This window comes from Rhinolophus hipposideros (assembly GCF_964194185.1).
Source record: "Rhinolophus hipposideros genome assembly, chromosome: 23".
In the NCBI taxonomy this organism is placed as follows: Eukaryota; Metazoa; Chordata; class Mammalia; order Chiroptera; family Rhinolophidae; genus Rhinolophus; species Rhinolophus hipposideros.
The window spans coordinates 43,012,330-43,032,722 of record NC_138069.1 but is presented as its reverse complement, the minus strand read 5'-3'; the positions used below and the strand labels follow the sequence as shown (position 1 = coordinate 43,032,722).

At 50.9% G+C, this 20,393-nt stretch overlaps 1 protein-coding gene across 1 annotated transcript in view; it reads left to right on the top strand.

Moving 5' to 3' along the window:
• SDK1 (sidekick cell adhesion molecule 1) overlaps positions 1 to 20,393 on the top strand; it is a gene marked incomplete at its 5' end in the record, with an annotated part of 671,475 nt that overhangs the window by 562,008 nt on the left and 89,074 nt on the right. Inside the window, 3 exons of the mRNA XM_081035288.1 lie at positions 12,753 to 12,862; positions 14,531 to 14,681; positions 15,292 to 15,529. Coding sequence (XP_080891414.1) covers positions 12,753 to 12,862; positions 14,531 to 14,681; positions 15,292 to 15,529 — 499 coding nt within the window. The remainder of the gene's footprint in view (positions 1 to 12,752; positions 12,863 to 14,530; positions 14,682 to 15,291; positions 15,530 to 20,393) is intronic.

Below are 20,393 nucleotides of genomic sequence, written 5' to 3'. Positions count from 1 at the left end.
GATGTACAGCCAAAATACGGCATTCAGGAGTCTTAAAATCCCTTTCTCTGTGTGCTTATATCACCAACTTAATACAAAATTAGATTCAGTCACTTCAGGGTTTTTGTTTTGTTCTTTTGCTTCAATCTTTAGTGGTTGCTTTCTTTAAAAATCATTTTACTTTTTAACAAATGTTAAAACATTTTCAATGTAGTTTATTTTTGAACATGTAACCTACTCGCATGATCTCAAAGCCGAAACTGTGTAAAAAAGGTGGATTCTGAGAAGTTCATGCTCACCATCGTCCCTCTGCCCTGTGGCCTCTCTCCTCCAAAGCCCGTTCTGGGCCTTGGCTTCATCCTTCCTTGCTTCTCGCCGTAAGCAGGTGTGCGTGCCTGGCCCCCTCCGACCTGGCCTGTGCACCGTGCAGTCTTCATTCAGAGCTCAGCCTGCCGCCCACAGGGCACCGTGCGCCCATATAGACTCCCTCGGCCTGCTCAGCTGCAGTCTCCCCTGTGCCAGAGCTGTTCATTTAGCTGGTCCTCTGTGATGGATGTCGGGGTGTGCGTTCCTTTTCCATCGCCGCCAGAACAAATGAACAAAACCTTAGCGGCTTAAACCCCACAGTGTTATCATCTGATAGCTCTTTCAGTCAGAAGTCCAGCTTGGGTTTCGCAGGCTGAACTGCAGGTGCTGGCAGGGCTGCATTCCTGTCTGCAGGTTCCTTGCCGCTTCGCCTGGTGGTCAGAATTCTCTTCCTCGTGTGGTGGAGCCGAGCTGGCTGTCACCATCCGCACTCCTGGGCTCCTGGCCCCTTCCTGCACCTTCACAGGCAGCAGTGGCCTGAGGCTTCCACTCTCTCCTCCTCTCATCTCTCCGACCAGCTCTCCTGCCTCCCGCTTCCACTTTTCAGGGCTCCTGTGATTAGATTGCCTCCTCCTCCCAGACATCCAGGATAATCTTCTACTTCCCAGCTCTAACCTCAATGTCATTTGCACAGTCCCTTCTGCCATGGAAGGTGACATGCTCACAGGTCCCAGGAGTTAGGGTGTGGACATCTTGGGGGGTAGGAGGAATTAGTCTGCCTAAAGGGTGTCTTCAGCCTTGGGTTTTTGCCTCTGAATCTCTGGGATACCTCCCTAGGAGTGGAATTGCTGATCAAACAATGAGTGCTATGTACATTTTCTAGACTTTACCCAATCCCTCTGCTACAGGTTGCAACATTTTGTATGCTCATCAGCACTGTATGTAATTCTTTGACATGCCAAAAAAAAAAAATGAAAGTCTATTTTATCAGTCCTTTCTTGTATGCTTTTTGGATTTTGAGCCATAGAGAGGTTTTCCCCACTCTCAGGTTGTAAAGGAATTCACCCAATTTTCTACTAATATTTTAATGGTTTCACTTTTGCATTTAGATCTCCATCCATTTGGAATTTGTCCTTATAAATGGAGTGAGGTGTGAATTCATTTTTATCATTTTGCAAATAGCTTTTTAATTGTCTCAAAGCCATTTATTAAATAGTCCATTTTTTACCTCCTCCTGATTTGTGATATTAAATTTCCATGCGCACTTGGGTCTATTCCTGAACTTTTCATTCTGTTCTATTAGCCTGGCTATTCATGCACTAATTCTACATTGTTTAATTATAGAGGCTTTAAAATATGTTTGAATATCTGTTATGGTCTCTCCAAGCCCCCCCCCCACACACACATACATACTTTCTCTCTCTCTCCATCTCTCTCTCCTCCACCACCCCCCCGCCATATTATGTCGTCCTCCAGGAAGCCTCACTTAGTTCACCCCAACGTCTTCTCCAAGAAGGTCTTGGTGTGTTCTCTGGTCCAGGCAGGCTCCACCTTTCCTGAACTAAGAACAGTGGGGCCCTTGAGAGTGTAAGTGGGCTGGAATTCAGAGAGGAGTTAGACTCAGGGGCACACAATCGAGTGGGAAGTCACCATTTAAGGACCAACCACATTAAGAGCAGGGAGGTAACCTACAGCAGTTTGCTCAGGGTGCTGGCAAGGCATTGAGGAAAGAGGGTGTGAAGGCCCGCGAGCATGACCTCCGAGCCCCCTCGGGTGCCGTGGACATGACTCGGCAGACAGCCGCTGAGCAGCCTTCCGTGTCCTTCCAAAACACTCCCGCAGTACAGCGTTTACTATTTCCCCTTTGATCCACTTCTCGATCATATCTTCTTTGCAAAAAAATGTTCCTTCCAATTCTGACTATTTTTAAAGTGCACCAAAAAGGCTGTATTACTTGGAGCAATCGTCAGTGAATTATGGAATGAAAGATCTCATCATCCAGGAGCCCATTGAAAGGCCCTATGATAAGCTGATGTGGGCTCCAATTTTTAAAAGCAGCTTTTATAGGTGTTTCTGGTTCAGTAATGCTTTGCTTAATTAGTAACCTTTGACTGTAGAGGGAGCAAAACGTCTCTTCCCACATTTTGATGGTGCTCCATAAAAGGGGAGAATGCAAATGCTATGTGTTTTCATCGGCCACTCCTGTTGGCCCGCACAGCTCCTCTGTAAACCCCCCGCTGTTTGCAGCCATTTGCTGTGCTCTCACGGCTAAGATCACATCTAGTCTTCTCAGAGGCGGCTCTGAGCCGGGTTCTGTAATGAAGATGCCGGCGGTAACACGTTGCATGCAGATAAAACTGTTTCCATTCCGAAAATGGAAAGGGAAAAAAGGCCCACTTAGGGCTTATTGGTGTGTAATAGTAGCCGTTTTCTTAAAAGGAACTGTTTTAGAGAGTGTTATGAGCTAATAAAATCAAGCACACGTCTGCAGAGTGCGGGTCTCTCGGTAACTAAAGAGTAGTGGGGGTGGAGCGCTCGGGGCCTAGGAGCCACAGGTCAGGCGCTCGCAGATGTTCCAGGGGCCTGGCACTGTCCGAGGCAATGTCTTCTGGACTGACACGTTCCTTGGAGAAGTTAGGGGTGTAGGATATGTGCTTTATCTGCCAAGTGCACTTCCCGCCGAGGGGCTGGGTCACGGGCTGATGAATGGAAGGCCGTTGTTGTTTCGTTTTCCTGTTTGCTGATTTACTCACCTGTGAGCACAGTTTAGGGGATGGATGGAGCCTTCTGTCTTCCCACCATGCCCTTGATCCAAGGCCTCTCCCAGCACTGAGTTCCAGGAAAATGTTTTCTTGGCAGATGAGTTTCTCTCATCAGAAGTTGAAGCTCATACAACCCGGTATTTCCCTTTGTGCCCGAGCTGCTCGGGCTTTTCAAGCCCCTGTGTGGCCAGGAACTCAGTGGTGGCGCGCCAGGGCTCCCTTCGGCTGGGCCCGCTTCTTCCCCATACCTTCGTCCACTCCCATGTGCCTTGTGTTTGCTGTGGTCCAGCCCTGTGCAAAACCTGGGGGCTCGGGGAGAAACCGAAGGCCACTCTTTTCCTAGTGAGTAGGAAAGGCTCACGGAAGAAACGGGGTGCCAAGGCCTCATGGCAGGTGTCATCGCCTTCGAGGGAGAAGCAGAAGGCTGTGGGCCTCAGAGGAGGTTTCATTTATGAAGAGCGTCCTTTTGAAAAGGAGGCCTGTGCCTGGGAGATAAACTGCTCTCCCACATTAGTCAGAATTGCCCACTTTCCTGTGTATGTTTTTTCAGTGACGTTTTTCTCTTTACGAGTCTATACAAGTGGCATAAATTTGGCGTTGAAAATCTAAGGTTCCTTGGAGTAGGATACTCAGATCCCCAGGTGCCCCCCCTCCCTCCACCCATCCTTGCAGTGTTCCATCATGAACTGGGCCTGGCTGTTTGCAGGATGGGACCAGCGGGAGCTAGGACCTGTGTGACCACAGGCAAGGTCAGCGGTGGGACAGGCTGACCATTGGACCACAGCGCCAAAGCAAGCGTCAGGCACAGCAGTGACGAGCCATCCTCCCGGTGCAGGAGGGTCCAGCAGCGCTGGCTCTGGGTGAAGACCCTCTGGGACGGTTTCCTGCCATAACAACGGGCGAACAACAGCTCATTGAGACCATTGGCGTGGAACTACACTTAATACATGGAAGCACATAATAAAAAGATTAAAGCCAAGGCAAACATTTGGCTGCTTGAAACGGTGTGGGCGTCAGAGGAAGAACTGCACCCTGGGAGGCCTGGGCTGAGCCCTGGAGAAGGCCTGGCGAGGCAGGCCGGCCCCAGAGCAGGCCCCACCAAGGGCCGGGCAGGGCAGCCTCCGGGCTGGGAGGTGCTGAAGCTCCCTGCGGGTGTCGTGGTCAGAGGGCCAAGCCCCAGGTATGTGGGGGCGTGCACCCCGGAAGGAACCCCGTGCTCCCGCCCCAGCACCCAGGGTGTCCACAGAGAGTCAAGCTGCTGGTACCTAGAATTCATTCAAACGGAACCAAGAAAAATCCCCCAGCTTGAACACTGTCAAACCCAGCTTTCCATGGTCTCCATTTCCCAGCAGAGTTTCCACCCTCAGTTTATTTAACTATCTTACTGCCTACCTGTTACCTCTGATGGGGGAAAGAAATTCTAGTGCTCTGTCTCCTGCAGCGTCATAGGCCAAGTCTCACCCCTTCAAGATCTGGAGTTGAGGGTTTCTGGCCACTAATTTTATCTCCTTCCCTCATCGTGGATGGATTTTAGGGCTGCTTGTGGGCCTTTTGCTAAGTGTCAGCATTGCAATTCTAATAAAGCCTGATATGATTGAATTTCTTTTTCATAATAAGAAGAGTGACATTATTTCAAATCATCTGTCTCAAGTGCACAGGAGCACTGTCACTAGCTCTAATGGCTCTTTCAGGAACGACACTGTCACCTGGCAAACTGGCTGAGACCGGTTTCTGCTCTGCGCTGGGTAGCGCTCCACGACCTAAGTGTTCAGGCACAGTGGTTATGGTGACGATGAAATACGTACTCAGGTATTTCAGAATGTTTATTGTTTGCCCGATTGTCCATAATGACACCTTACAATGACTTTCCTCTCTCACTCCTCGGCCAGCATAGGAAATATGTACAAGACGAATGGTTTGAGGTGGCCCTTCTGTTCATTAGTCTATCAGCTCCTTTTAGGTTCTATTAGGAGACTTTTTAAAATACCACAGGAGAAGAAAATACTGCAGCCTAAGTGACACCTCAAGTAGGACTGAGGGAAGTGTTTTACCACAAATGTCATTTTCAAGAAATAGAGGTCAATGTACATATAAATCACAACTGTCAGACCAAATTAAATTTTACAGGACTCATATTTTCCTGCTCTTTTTGAGGTTGCTCAGATTCTTTCTTCCTGATTCTGTTGTTGGACTTTTAGATTTGCCTGTATGTTTCATCTTTCCGGTCATTAGGTTTCATATTTGTGTCATTCAGTCCTCCAGCAAACATTTCTTAAGCACCTACTATGTGATAAGTTTCGGGTATTATGCTATGTCCCAGACTATAAACATCAAAAACTTTTTGTCCCTACCTCCAAAAACTCAAAATTGGGGAGGGCACTGTGGGAGGGACAATTGAGATGTAATCTAATGATGGATAGAAATGAGACTTGAGAGAATTATTATAAAAAATGCTAAGACGGTGTCAGAAAGCAAATGAGTGACTGACTAGGATATTCAAGGAAGACTCCACATAGGAGGTGAGATTTAAGTTGGGCCTCGAAGGCTGAGCAGTATTTTCATGGGGAGGAAGACATTCCAAGCAGAGAGAATAGCTCAGTGAAAGGCTTAGAGTTAGGAAATTGCATGGTACCTATTGTTTTAAAATGTAAATTTCATTTTTATTCAGATACAGTGAAGCCAACAGATCAGAGGCGACTCACTGAAAAGGCAGTTTGTTACTCACCGTTCCCAAGAGGAAGGCACACATGTCACGCAGGGCCACACAAGGAAGCACCAGAGTCGTCAGGAGGCAGAGGGAGGGGACTGGGGATAAGAGCCTTTACTGTGGTTTCTGTGGCAGGAGCGGGAGAGACAGGATGATGGGCTTAGGACTGGCTGTTTGGACAACTCCAGCGGGCTCTGGGCACAGGTCTGTCCCATGGTGTCCGGTACTGGCCCTGGGTGATGAGGGCAGGTGGACAGTGGCCCAGAGGGTGAGAGCCCGAGGAGGGGAGGGTGTGGGCTCTGGGCCCTTGGGTTTGCATCTGAAAGGTGTGCGCTTGGGTGAGAGGTTCACTCTCTAGGACTCGGCTGACCCTGGGAGGGGCCGTCCCTGCAGGGTCAGCAGGGCCCGGATGTCAGGGCATCAGATACAGGGTCTAGAAATGTGGCTGATACACCTTTGGGGAAGCTGAGTGGCTGCCTCGTCAGGTGTGTGTGAGCAGGATGAGGGGAAGACGAGCCTGGAAGGGGAGCTGGAGCCCTGGGAAGACCTAGGGGTACCTTTCTGGGGACTAGTTTGTTTCTGTCTAAAAGAGTCCCCAAGGGACTGCATGTCTTGGTGTCAGCACGGAGCCACAAGGCAGGGTGTGCCGGGTACTTCACGCTGCTCTTCCCATCAGATGCTCCCAACGACCCTCGGGGCAGCATGCTCATTGTTGTCCTCACTTTACAGATACCAGGGCTGAGGTGCCCAGCGTCACACAGGCAGGATCCGGCCGGACTCACCCCCGTGCTGTTCCCGACGCTCCCTGCACACCTCACTCCCTGAGGGCCAGGGCCCGAGTCCTCACTGTAACGTCAGGACCTGAGGAAGTGACACCAAATCCCGCCTCCGGCACAGGGAGGTGTGGGCATACAGGGTGGTCCTTGAGAGAGATCGTGTCCGAGGGCAGAGACGGGACAGACACAGACGCCACCCCTCAACATCCGTGACAGACATTTCACGCATGTTTTGGAGATGGTAACCTAAAAACAAAAAGGCCTTTCAAAGTGAGAGGCAACAAGCGTTTATTTGAAATCAAGAATAGGTCTTCAGCAATTATTAATTCAGACAGAAGTCCAAACAGTGTTCTGATGAGGAGACAAAGGCCAGGGGCGTTTATGAGAAGGGAGAGGGGGACGATGACATCCCTGGAAGGAAGGCGTTGCTGTTGTGCAGGTAACGTAACACAGTGACGCTAATCATGAATGTTTGGATTTTCAGTCCACTAATCATCAGTCCTGTAGTCATAACTGCTTCCGTGTTATCTTTGCAAACAGTTCTTTGGGACATAAATTTGCCCTAGACCCAGGCCAGAGGTTATTTTGCTGTTTTAAAATTCCGAAGATTTGAGGAGTAAGACGTGCCAGGCAGTTCTTCTGGGACGGCAGCCCTGGCTGCATGTTAAAGTAGCTGCGTTTATGTCATTGTTTAGAGATAAGCAGGAGAGGGGGAGAGAAGTCTCCCCCTCAGCACTGGGGAGATTGAAGGGAGGGCCGAGGCTGTGCCCGCGTGCACACCCATCCGGCAGCTGCTCTTATGGACCCGGCGCAGGGCTGGGGATGGTGGCCCCACAGTCAAGTACGGTGTGCTCAGTACCCCGGGCGCCCAGCACAGGGATACTCATGGGCCCACAGAAGGCCTGCAGGAGAAGCCTCCCAGGGGAGGGGCAGGACTTTTTGATAAAACTAGCGGAACATTTCAGGGGACACATTCCGGGAATGGTGAATCGCGTGGCAGAAGCCTAGGGAGCACGGGCAATTCAGACGGCAGAGCGGGCAGAAGGGGTAGTGGGCAGCGGGAGCCCAGGGTCACGAGACTCGGCGCGTGGGCAGCGAACTTGGCTCAGAGGGATAAAGCCATGTGCCATTCCAATTGGATGCCCTTCGAATTCATCCCACCTAACCTCTCACACTATGGCTGCGACAGCTGAGGCCCAGAACATTCTCAGGACTGTTTCAGGGTCATTATCAGGCTAGACTGTGTAGGTGACTTGGGGGAGGGGAGTCCTGGGCACAGAAACAGGGCACCATGAGACCTGTGGCCTCCAAAGTACCCATCGTGGAAGCTGGCCAGCTGGGCCACTGTCCCCACAGACCTGAGGGCAAGCAGCCTGTGTGGCCCTAACCCTAGGGTTTGGTTTACAGCAGAGAGGCTTTTACGAGTGGCTGAGTGCTGCTTTCTTTAATTCACTAAGCTGGATTATTAAAGCCATCTAAGTAACAGGTCAAGAGCTTCTAGACCAGGGTCCTGTCACTGAAATCCAGCAAACTAGGAGAGGCTATGGGAGTGGGGCCTTCCCGCAGTGAGCAGAGTAGGGGCAGAGGGGAGCTGGGGAGATCGCTCCATGTTTCCCAGAGAAGGGAGAGAGGACTGTGGTGCCATGACCAGAAACACGGCCCCCCAAAGGCCTTCGTCCTGGGAGGAAGATAGCGGGCGTGTTGCAGGCCTGTCAAGTTGGAGGTGCAGCCCAGAAATGGCTTGAACTGAGAAGCACCCATTTGAGGGGGAGCAGGAATGAGGCCACACACACGGGCCTGAGGTGGCCTTTGGAGGCACACCAAACAGCAGGAGGAAGGACACCATTGCTGAGGAGAGAAAGGAGGGGCAGGACAGGCCTGAGAGACTCCATGTTGTGGTCAGTGGGGGCCAAGGAGGAGCCAGAGAGGAGACAGCAGGAAAGCCAGAAAGGACCCAGAGAGCCTGGTGTCAGACACGCCCCCAGAGCAGAGTTAAGATGGAGGAACATGACAGAAGAGCCACATGGTCATTTCACAATCCTCCTGCTTCTGAAGATAGAAAGAATAGTAAATGTTTAAAAGAAATAAAGAACCAACTAGCAGGAGAGTGAGCGGACGGGACGGCCTGGGGATCCAGCTTCTGGCTGTTTCAAGGCGTGAAGGAGCAGTCAGGCGCTGGGCGAACCCCCGTACTGTCCGTACCTGGTTCTGGGACTGGCCCTGGGCCTCACTCAGGCCTCGTCCCTTCTGATTGGGCCGACTCACCGAGATGCCCATCGTCCCCTCCCCCAGCCCTCCGCTGCCTTCTGCTGGGGACACCACTCAGAGCCAGAGGGGATTTGCTAACTGCAAGTTGCTTGACATGCAAGTTTTCCTGCTGACACCAGAGTTTCAGCCAAGAGGGTGCACTGGCTTGGCAGGCTTCCACGGAATGAATTCTTGGAGTGTCTTTTTTCCCTCCCTTAGCTCTAGATGAAAGGAGCATCGTTTCCTCCACCCCCACCAGCCTGCTGCCCCCCTCCTCTCACTTCCCCTCCCCTCCCCTCCCCGGCTACAGTTTCCTCTGACTCCTCTCCATTTGCAGTTAACTTTTGGATGAGGTTAATGAATGTACTCTGAGTAGCCATTGATCTCCTGGCCTCTGGGGTGCTGAGCTCAGGGCAGTCACCACAGCCTGCAGTAGGGGCGTTGAGGTCCTGCCCCAGCCGGCTGGTTTCCAGCTGGCGTCTCCGAGGCCCCACTGACTGCAGGGGCTTTCCCAAGGCAGACAACTGTGACTTGGAGGGGCGGGGGGCCCTCCGGAACCCCCAGGTATTATTATTAAGGGAGAGCCTGTGTGCAAAGAGGCCTAGCCTCCCGGCCTGGGGCGGCATGGAGGCGGGTGCCCCGGGAGCCCTCCTGTTGGCACTAATGTGGGCAGGGCTGCGTCCCTGGCTCTTTAGAATGGTGACTGCTCCCTCATGGGAACTAACGGCCACCGTCTGCTGAGAGGTATTTGAGATGTGTGGCATTTCTGCTTTTACAATAAGTATTACAAAGTGCTGTTTGTTCGCTTTAAAGGAAGAAGAAGAAAAGAACGTCAAAAATCCCAGCTTCCCCATGGAGCTCTGATTTGTTTTATCTTTAAAGGGTTCTGTGGCCCTCTGTGTCCAGTGCGTCATTAGTGAACAGCTAGTTACTTCTAGAACACTCTCTCGTGATGGTCTTGAAATCTAACTAGAGCCAGAGGGGCCCAGCAAGCATGAAAGGACTTCTGTTTCTTACTAGAAAGAATCTTGGTCTCTTTAGATCAAACTGTAGACCTTTTATTATAGAAATTTATGTTTTCCCCCAGAGGTCTGTAAGTGAAATCGTTCTCGATAACAATTTGCTTTTGGAGCTCCATGTATGATGACCCATTTTCAATACTGATTTTGAAATCATGCACACGGTCGTCTGTATATTCATTCATTCATGTGTTAAACCAACAGGTTGGGCCCCGAGTTAGGGCTGGACCCTGGGGGAGTTGTTGGGGGCACAGTGAAGAGTAAGACCCTGCCTCGGGGGCACTCATGGGACAAAGGTGATAAGCATGGCCAGACCTCGAAATGAGGCAGAGGAAGCAGACATGCCCTTTGGGTGGGACCCTCAAGCACGGCAGGCAAGCTTTCTCTGGAAAGGGCCAGATAGTAGATCCTTTAGGCCTTTGGGCCAGATGGTCTCTGCTGCCACTATGAGGCCTTGCTGTGGGAGCATGGAAGTGGCCGCTGGCAATACACAAACCAATGAACGTGGCCGTGCTCCAATAAAACTTTATTTACAAAGACAGGAGTAGGCTGAGATTGGCCCACGGGCCGCAGTTTGCTGACGGCAGTCCTGGGGCCTGTGCAGCAAGCCTGGCTGAGGCTCTCCTGCCCTAAGGACTGTAACTGTGCCTGACCTGCGCTTTATGGTTTAGCCCAGACTCTGTAACGTGAGATGCTCACCCTTCCAGACCGGAAGGTGCAGATGCACAAGTTAGGGTCATATCGCTCCTGTACCCAGTCTTGCTTCTAACTTGGCAATCTATGGCAACGTTCTTTCTTTCACTGCCTCCAGGTGCCTTGGCTCTGCTATCGTCCTCTGAACCGACCTCATCACCCTGCTGGTTCCTTCATTAATGAGCAAAATGGATCTTTGACGCACTGTGTGTTTGTCTGAGTCATGCTTTTAAGTGGATGCGCTGACATATGATCAGTACTCGTCGGAGACCCGCAGCAGGTGCCATGAAGGCACACAGTGGGGACATCACGCCTGGCAGCCTCGCTGGGGGAGGCGGGGGGCGCGGGCGAGGGAGTGTCGTTCGTGGAGACTTCCCAAGGCCTAGAGGCTCTCCAGATTCTTGAAGGAGTTGGCCAGCTGCTTAGAGAAGCAGTAGAAAGGGCCGGTGCATTTTAGAGAGAGGAAAGAGCCTTTGCGAGGTGCAGGTGTTGGAGGCTCTGATGCCTACAGGTGATGGCAAACAGGATTGGGGGACAAGTGGCAGGCAGAGCCTCGTGGAGCCATGCGGCTCCCACCTGGCTTGTCAGGGACTGGCACCCATTCAAATACAGGCCTTTTACATGGAGACTGAGCAGTGGGTCGGAGGGCAGGACGTGTGGCTTTGGCTGTTCCGATCCCTTCACTCAGCAAAACAAAAGCCCTGTGGTCAACCAGCAGTCACCTCTTACAAGGCGGTTCAGGGCCCCTCTGGCAACGCCAACCTGCCTTCCGTCTCTGTGGATTTACCTGTTCTGTGTAGCTCATGAAATGGAATCGTGCATGATGCGACTCTGGGGGTCTGGCTTCTCTCACTTCACGTGATTTCCAGGTTCGTCACACTGTAGTCATTCCTCTTCCTGGCTGAGTAACACTCTGTTGTGCGGACAGACCATAGTTTGTGGGTCCTTTCGTCCATCAGTGCACACGCTGGTGACTGCGAACTGCACGGCTATGGACATGGGGGTGCAGGTATCTGTCAGAGAACCAGTTTCCGTCCTTTGGGGTGTAGACCTGGAAGAGGAAGGGCTGGGTTGGGTGGTAATTCTGTGTCTAACCCTTTGAGAAACTGCCAAACTGTTTTCATGTTTTTAACTTAGTTCCGTATTTTGCGTGTAGTTTTCCTCAGCATGCATGCCGCCCAGCTGTCCGCGTCCTCCATGTCCATTTCTCCACTTTCCCAAGGTCGTTTCACAGTCTCATGCCGTCCTCCAATGATCTGCCTGCCTGCTAGCTTGGTTTCTCTGCCAACTTAATGAGCACACGTCCTGTGCTGTCGTTTAAGTCATATATGAAGTGTGAAAGACCCAGCGCCCTGGGCTGACCACCCCAATACGGCTCATTTGGCCCGAGACTCTGTGCTCACAGCCGTCCCTCTGCATGTGTCCCCTGGGTCCCCAGAGCCACACAACCTGCACGAGGCCCAGAGTATGCCTGAGACCGGAGGCAGACAACTGCAGGCCAGAACTCGGAGGGCTTTCTGGCGGGCCTGTGGTGGTGGTGGGCTCCGGCAAGGCCACGTGTGGTCAGATTGGTGCGGGTAGGACTAGAAGCTGCCGTGGGCAATAAGGGGAAATTTTGAGAGGCAGGGCTGGGGGTCAGGTTACGGGGAGGGAGCCCCATGGAGACACTACCGGAGACGCGGGTGAGAGGGAAGCTGGGAGGCTCACAGGGCACTCCAAGGGGGCTTGTGGGTCGCCTGACAAGGGCACATCTGTGTTTGGAGAGGTCAGCTCTGCCCCCGCGTCTGCAGGTCCAGCTCCCAGGGCAGCCGTGAGGCCTGCTCTGCCTGAGGGCTTTCCCACATCACAGCCAGCGGAGCTGCCTTTGGTGTGTGCAGGTTTTAGGAAAGGGCAGGGTGGGAGCACGTTGGCAGAGCCCCTGGCCAGCATATGGGCGGAATGGCTCCGACCACTGGGGTCTGTGGGATCCTGGCCAAGTCTTCTCTCTCTGGGCCTCTGTTTGAGTCCCCACTGTCAGAATGCTGCGCGAGGCCCTCTCCAGCCCCCGGTGTGTCCTGGCCCTCAGAAGTTTGTTCCAAAGGCTTCGTCTCAGCTCAGCCCTCTGGGGACTCAGGTCTCAACTGTGCTGGGAATCACAAAAGCCTGAATCTCCAAGTGCAAGCTGGGTGTGTGGGGGAGTCCGGTGGCTCTGCCCAGCCCACTGCACACCAGCAGCCCCCGCCCTGCGGCTCGTCGGCCCATCCCAGCATCTCCCTTTCCATAGGTTGGAGCTATCGGCGACGAGGAGGAATGGGTCAGCCTCTACGAGGAGGAGAATGAGCCTGACACCCAGACGCTGGAGATCCCAAACCTCACACCATACACTCACTACAGGTGAGAGTGCCCTGTGACAAACTGCCACAGGAAGAAGCCGGCGTTCCTGCAGGCGGCTTCTGTCTTCTATATCAAAAACCCAGCTGCGTGCCTGTAAGCCAGATGTTTCCAAGTGGCAGGACAGTCGCTTGAACCTGTAGGATCAAGGTGTGCGGTTGAGTATTGCTCCAGGGGAAGTTTTTCCCAGGTGCAACGTCATCAGCGTTTATTCCATCAGCACCAGCTGGCCAGAGGCCTGATGGCCATGGCTCACTGTCAGACAGTCAGGGATGCAGTGCTTCTCTTTATGGACTCTGCACCCTCATGGGACGATGAGCGTGCCGTGTGTGAGCCAAGCGGTGTCGTGGTGACGTTTCTCCAGTCCCCTGCCTGGGCCCAGGAGCTCCGGCCTCACTAACCAGGCTCTTAACGTGCCACATGCCCTTTGGCTTCTTGGTCTCAAAACTCATCCAGGCAGTAAATCCTTGTCCTTGATGAAGGCTAGTGGGTCACGAGCTGTTGCAGTTGTTCTAACTTCCCGTAAGATCATGGAAGGAGATGCAATTTCCAGTTATCACCAGATGCAGAGTTTGATAATATCATTGTTCTGCCAGGACGGATACATTTCATGAGATCAGGGGATAAAAGACCAAGAATGACTAATTCAGGGAGTAAAAGGTGAAATTATATCTTTGTAAAGAACATTCTTTCAGTACAGCACCAAAGTTAGAGCATTTAAAACAAAAAACAAAATCCTAATGATAGATGTTATTTAGCTCCTATTCATTTTAACATCCTTCCTAAAATGAGAGCAGACGAATCGAGATACCAAACACTAGTTTTTAGAGAAAAACATGTAGCATATAACGAGCTGTTGGGATTCGAGACTTACCATGTGAAATTAGCTATGTAATTATTTCTGAGATCAGAAACTGCAATCAGAGACCATTGTACCCATCTTAAATTCAGGTAAGTTGAGGCAGCCTCTGTGATAAAAATGTGTATGTGCTTCGGGTATCTTTCTTGTCCATAAGTTCAATTCAGATCGCTGTAGACATGGATATAGAACAGGCAGAACTGAAGAGAGAACATACACTTTAAAGGACATCTTACTCCAGCCTCATTTCATAGCCCAGGAAACAGAGACAAGACTTATTTGTGTTAGAGTCCCACAGTGTGGTTTCTGGGGCCGCTGCTCCACCCCTGAACCAACAGGGCGTGCAGTATGGGTGCCCTTGGTCGTTAAAAAGACATTGGACTTTCAAAGCTGTCATTTGGTAGTGACATTCTGAAGCTCCGGTTCTGTTAAACAGCTACTTGAACTCTGATCCCCTGATATTATCCTCAACTGGAATCATTGGATTGCAACTAATGACACAGATCTCTGGTCCCATAACCCATTCAATTACGCTTCCACTGGGACTTTGCAACGTTGATTTGCAGTAGATTCTCCATTCTTTGAAATGCTTAAGAGAAAAGGGCCATATGTGGCATTTGCATTTTTAATGAAATCAGGTGGAAAGAGGGTACCTTTGAGCGGCGGCCTTTATGACATAAGTGGACATATATTTGAACTCTACCGTCCCCCCCACGAGAAACAGTCATGGGGGTGTTGTCAGGCTTTGCTTTTTCCATTTGTGCACGTTACTTTTGCTGCAGCATAACTCTCCCCATCGGTTTGGCCTCTAGGTTTCGAATGAGGCAGGTGAACGTTGTTGGGGCCAGCCCCTTCAGTCCATCATCCCGGGTCATCCAGACTCTGCAGGCCCCCCCTGATGTGGCTCCAACCAGCATCACCGTCCGAACCGCTAGTGAGACCAGCCTGCGGCTGCGCTGGGTGGTGAGTGTGGGGCGGGGGGGCAAGAGGGGCAAGAGGGGGCTGCCGGGGCGGGAACCTTGCGTTCCCACAGTGTGCACGTGAGCCCAGAGCTGAGTCATGTCTTAGCCATGGCTTTGTTCTCATCGAGACTAATCTCATCATTAACCCAGAAATGATTGCATTTTACCATTGGTGTTGGAGCTCAGAGCAGCCCAGGCTATCTTGTTAATTAGCAGCAGTGTTCACTGCCTTCTTGGAACTGAGGAGTCGTCTTTGGGGGAGGAAGGCCAGGGGTGCTGCAGCTGGACCTGTAAGTCCCTAAGCTAGGTCAACATGGGACCAATACTCAGTATTTGTAAGAGAGCCAGCTTGATATTTAATCAGAACATTTCCCCACAAAATTAAGCCAAAATATATTAAAAGAAATTACGTGCAGCCACATTTACTGACAGGATTTCATTTAATTAACAGAAGAAAAGTTCTAGGGAAAGGCAGAGTCAAGTTTCTAAGAACATTCCCCCCAGGAAATACTTGCCATGGAATTGGCGTCATCAGACAGGTCCATGCCTGAGACCTTCACAGGTGACCGTTCTTAGATGCGCAGAGCTCACCCTGACCATTTTCTTTGCAGCCCCTACCTGATTCCCAGTACAACGGGAACCCCGAGTCAGTGGGCTACAGGATTAAGTACTGGCGCCCAGACCTCCAGTCCCCTGTCCTGGCCCAAGTCATCAACGACCGGCTGGAGAGGGAGTTTGCCATCGAGGAGCTGGAGGAGTGGACCGAGTATGAGCTGCAGATGCAGGCATTCAATGCCATCGGGGCCGGACCCTGGAGCCAGGTGGTGCGCGGACGGACGCGGGAGTCAGGTGAGACGCAGCCGCTCTCCGTGTCTCCCAGAGATGGAACTTAGCGCCCCTGAATCTCACTGGCTCCTCGCTGGCTCGTCCTACCTGTGTCTATGAGTGCAGTCCTAACCCAGTAGTTTTGACGTTCCCTGCTAGCTCAGTCGGTAGAACTTAAGACCCCTAACCCAGTAGTTAGGTCAACCTCAACTGTAATTTACGTAAAACTTCATTAGAGCCCATGCCACTGTTTGAAATCAACAATGAATTCCAACAGGAGCTGGATTCACATTGTTACTTTTTTAATTAGGGACAATGTTCACCATCAATGATGAAAAGCAAAAGAGTGTAGAGCGACCCTAAGAGACATCTTTATAATATAAGGTATTGAGGACTTCCTCTTGACAAAGTCAAGTGTGTGATATAAGATAGCCTTGCCCGCGCTAACGAGTAGACGCTCAAAAGTTAAGCACAAAACAAGTTCATTTCTCATTCATTGCAATCTGAGATGGGTGTTCCTGTTGGGTGGGTGGCTCTCTTCCATGAGGTGACTCAAGAACCCAGGTTCTGCTATCCTGTAGGACTAATTACCTCTGCATCCAGGTTCCAGAGGGAAAAGAAAGGCCAAAGAGTGGGCACACCTACCCTTTGAAACCTGTCCAGAAACGGCCTCCACTCCTCTGTTCATCAGACTCGGGGTTCCTGCTAATAGCCAGGAAGGAAAGCAAAAGTATTTTTGGTCAGCATTCAGCAGTCTCGGGCAGTGTGTTAAAGACAGCTGTGCTCCCCTAATCTTCCAGGCTTCGTGGGCTGTCCAGTCCGCAGTGGTTTGCAGGACCCTCACTGGCCTGGTCTGAGTTTGTAGCAACACGAAGAGAAGAGTGACGCTAACAGTCCTTAAAGAGGAAGCTCTCTGCTCCTGTCCCCGTCTTCCCAATGGTGTCACGGCGTGCACGTGACATAACGAGGGACTGTTAATTACAGACCAGCTTAGCTGTAAGACATGGTGGCCAAAATACATTCGTGACCTCCTCCCAGATGAGGGGCAGGAGAAGGTGACGTTTGAGACAGTGAGCTAGGTCGTGGTCAAGGACACCATGACCCCGCACTCCCTCCCCCAGGAAGCCCGCTCCCTTCTGTTTGCCCATGTCCATGTTACTGCTCGTTCTTTTCCTTCCCTTCGCTGGCCTCTCCATTACATGAAAGTGCCAACTCCGTTGTCTTAGCTCTGCCATGGCCTGGCAGTTTCCTAGGATGCTTCCTGTTCCAGGGCAAGGCCTCCTATCCTCAGCTGCACAGGGCTGGAATCAGTGAGGGCTCCCTGGAAGCCCATGTGGGACAGGAGGGAGTCAGGCGACCGGCGCCTTCCAGCAGCAGTTTCTTCCCCGGATTCCCTGGGCAAAGAGGAGAACTTGAAACATTCTAAGGGACAGTTCTAACTTCAGTAATAGGCAGATCGATAAAACATTTTTTTAAAAACTTACTAGAAGATTATGGATGAAATATAATTTTTGATATTTAAAATTTATTGATGTGCTTATAAGAAAAACAGGAATCTGCAGGTATCAGAGGCATGAAGGGACTGGACAGCTGGAGCAGTCGGTGCTGAGCTGGTGCAGTGGGTGGGGGTGGGGTCGTCCTGGTGGTTTCAGGACTCGGAATGTGATACCCAGGCAGGAATAGGACATTCAGCCTTGGGTCCATGAAGGGGGAATGAAGGGGGTGGGACCGAGACCCGGCGTAAAGACAAAGCTCTTGAAGGCTGCACCCTCTCTGAAAAAGGAGAGTCAGAGCATCCGCCCAGGGAAGTTCGTCCGTGTCTTCCTGTCTGCCCGGACTCTGTCCTGGGTCTGGCTCTATGTGAATGGTCCAGAAACTCCCTGCAGAGAAATTAACGCAAAACTTGGTTCTACACACCAAAAGCACAAGCAGCAAAAGAAAAAACAATAGGTAAGTTGGACTTCATCAAAATGAAAACGTTTCTGCTTCAAAGAATACCATAAAGAAGGTTGAAAACAACAGTCCCCAAAATGGGGGGAAATATTTGCAAATCATACATCTGTGAAGGGACCGGAACCCGGAATATGTATTTATGAAAACTCTTCCAACTGCACAATAAAATCCAGTTGGAAACTGGACAAAGGGTCTGAGTAGACCTTTCTCCAGAGAAGACACACAAGTGGCCAAAATCCCAGATGAAAGGATGTGCAGCGTCACTAGCCGTCAGGGCAATGAAAATCTAACTCACACTGCTGCGCCAGCTCAAATGCAATTGAAACAGAAGGAGGATGGTAACAAGAGCTGGGGAGGATGTTGATAAACAGGAACCTCACGTGTTGCTGGTGGGAACACAGCTACTGTGGGAACCGCCCAGCAGTCCCTCAAACACACAGGCACGCGTGGCCCCACAAGGCCAGCCCTAGATGGAAACCAAGATAAACATGTGTGGCCAGGGGGAGTCGCGTACAGCCCCAGGAGGAGCCCGTCCGTGTCAGCATCGTCACGCTCTCTCATCGCTCACGGTTGACAAGGGTCTTGATCTGGAGGAAGAATTGTTCTCCCCACTGGCCCCGCTTTCTCCTTCTGACAGCGGTGGCCTACGCACAATTATTTTTAACTTTAGTTGAATGCTCAATTGGTAATTTGTGTGCACCGCTCTTCCCGCTGGGCAGAAGAGTTTGGGTCCGGGAGGTGTTCTCATCGCAAATTGAATGATAGGATCATTGATCTTCAGACTTCAGGATTCAGCTGCCAGCTGCTCACAGTGCAGGGAGAGGGGTTCTCGGGACCCCCCCACCCAGGGTCCTGGTGCTTAGATGCCGGCCCCTCCCCCTGCTCTCTTGGCTCCCCCACCGGTGTTGCTGGTCCCCTCCTCTGAATGGTGCTGCCAGGACTTCCTGCTACAGAAGCCCCTCACCTCCCCCGGTAAGGCCGCCGATGCAGCACTTCCGACGTGTGGTCTTCCTCAGGCCTGCCGAAGCTGACCCCTGACCCTCCCCAGCACAGAGCCCCCTGCGGAGAACTGACCGCCAGGCCCTGCCCAGCGTTTTGAGGTGGGGAGGGGCAGGTAGGCACGGAGGAAGGGGTTGCCAGGGCCAAATCATGGAGGGAGGGAGCCTGTGGGTGGGGACCTGGAGAGAGGGCCGAGGAGGAGAATAAACCAACCTCCAACTAGAATAGTGTCATCTATTCTAGGGAAGATAGCCGACCGTTGGCCCTTAAAACAGGTCCTGTGTCCAGGCCCGCTAGGAGCATCGAGCAGGACACGTTGAAATGACGTTTACAGTTTCAAAGTTTGGTCTAACTGGTTTCACGGTATCTTATGCTATATTTTGATATAAGGATACATGAGGCCTTAAAAATCCACAGAGACTACAAGAGGCTTAGCAGCGAACTGAGCAGTGAGAAATCCTGTGAAGGAAAGAGAACAAATAAAGAAGGAAACAATCAGTGTTTTAAATGGTATTGTTTTTAATGAAAGGGAATTTCTAAGACTGTCTCAAAACTTAAGATGTCAGGTTGGAAAAGGAGTTGAATGTATGTCCAACAGTGGGTAAGATATTTTTTTTCCCCAAATCTTAAAAACAAATATTTCGTAACTAAATGGCGGGTTTTATCCTGGTCGGACTGGAATCATCTGACATTTTCATCCTGAGCACTGCCATTTCCGTGCCTCTCTCCTGGTTAGAAATCCGGCCGTGTTCTGTGCGTCGTGTCTGAGTTGCTCCAGTCGCCCGTTCGCCCTCGTTCTCTGGGGCCGTGATGGCCCACCAGTGAATGGATGCACTCATTACCACATCTTAGAAAATCAGCGATTACTTGTAAATCCGTCGTGAGAATTGGGCACTTACAGTTTCAAAGATTGACCCGCAGGAAGCAGTTAAGGATTTGAGAGGTGGACCAGTTGTGTTGCTATGACGATGGCCTCTCTTTTTACAGACAGGGACAGAGTTTTTAGAGCAAAGCATTAATATCTTGGGCGTACAGTAGATTCTGTGTTCTCTTCTGATTCTAAATAAAGTCAGAAAATTAAGCCAGATATATTGTAGGCTTCCCTTTTCTTTTAATGATAGCGACTCCTTTAATTCACAGCTCATTGAGATATGAGTTTGTCACTCATGTTTTGATAAAATAAGTAGATATGTAAGCATTGTCCAGGTTACTGCCATGTCGGATTTAACACACCAGGGGGAGCCCAGCACAGAGAGCAGGGGTGGGTGCTAGGGGGCCACGGCTGGACAGAACTGGGGCCACCCACCGCATGGCCAGTGTGGCAAGCAGCCTTCCCCTTCAGAGGGTAAACTTAAGGTTATAAATATTATTTTTCTGTGACTCTTAACTGCTCAAACAAATTAATATTATTTTGTTGAATGAATGACTCTCAAGTGACATATTTGGGAAGAAAGTTGTAAAAAAACATTTCATGTAAATGGGATGTATGCTATTTTCTCCAGCTTCTGTTTCTCCACCTGTAGAACTGGGGAAATAATCCCCAGCTCATAGGATTATGGTGGGGAATAGGGTGATAGTCTCTGAAGACACGTGGCACAGGCGTATGCGGCCCTTAGCACTTTGACCCCCCACCCCTCCTTTTTCTGGAGATCACAACATCACTTCCCTCCCTCCAGCCCCACGTGTCCCCTTCACAAAATACCACGTTTAGAGATGTCAGTGAACTAGTGTCTGAAAGTGAGGATTCCCATTTGAGATAAAGTCTGAGTCCCCAAAAGTTAATATAGAAACAATACTGTCTTGCTCATGAAGATGAGCTCCTAAATACCCAGGATTTGTGGGATTTGTTGCTAATATTAGAGACCTACTTTTCTGGCACAGCCCTGTAGGTTTGGTCTGATCATACAAACTGCTCAGAATGCATTGCTGTTTCAAG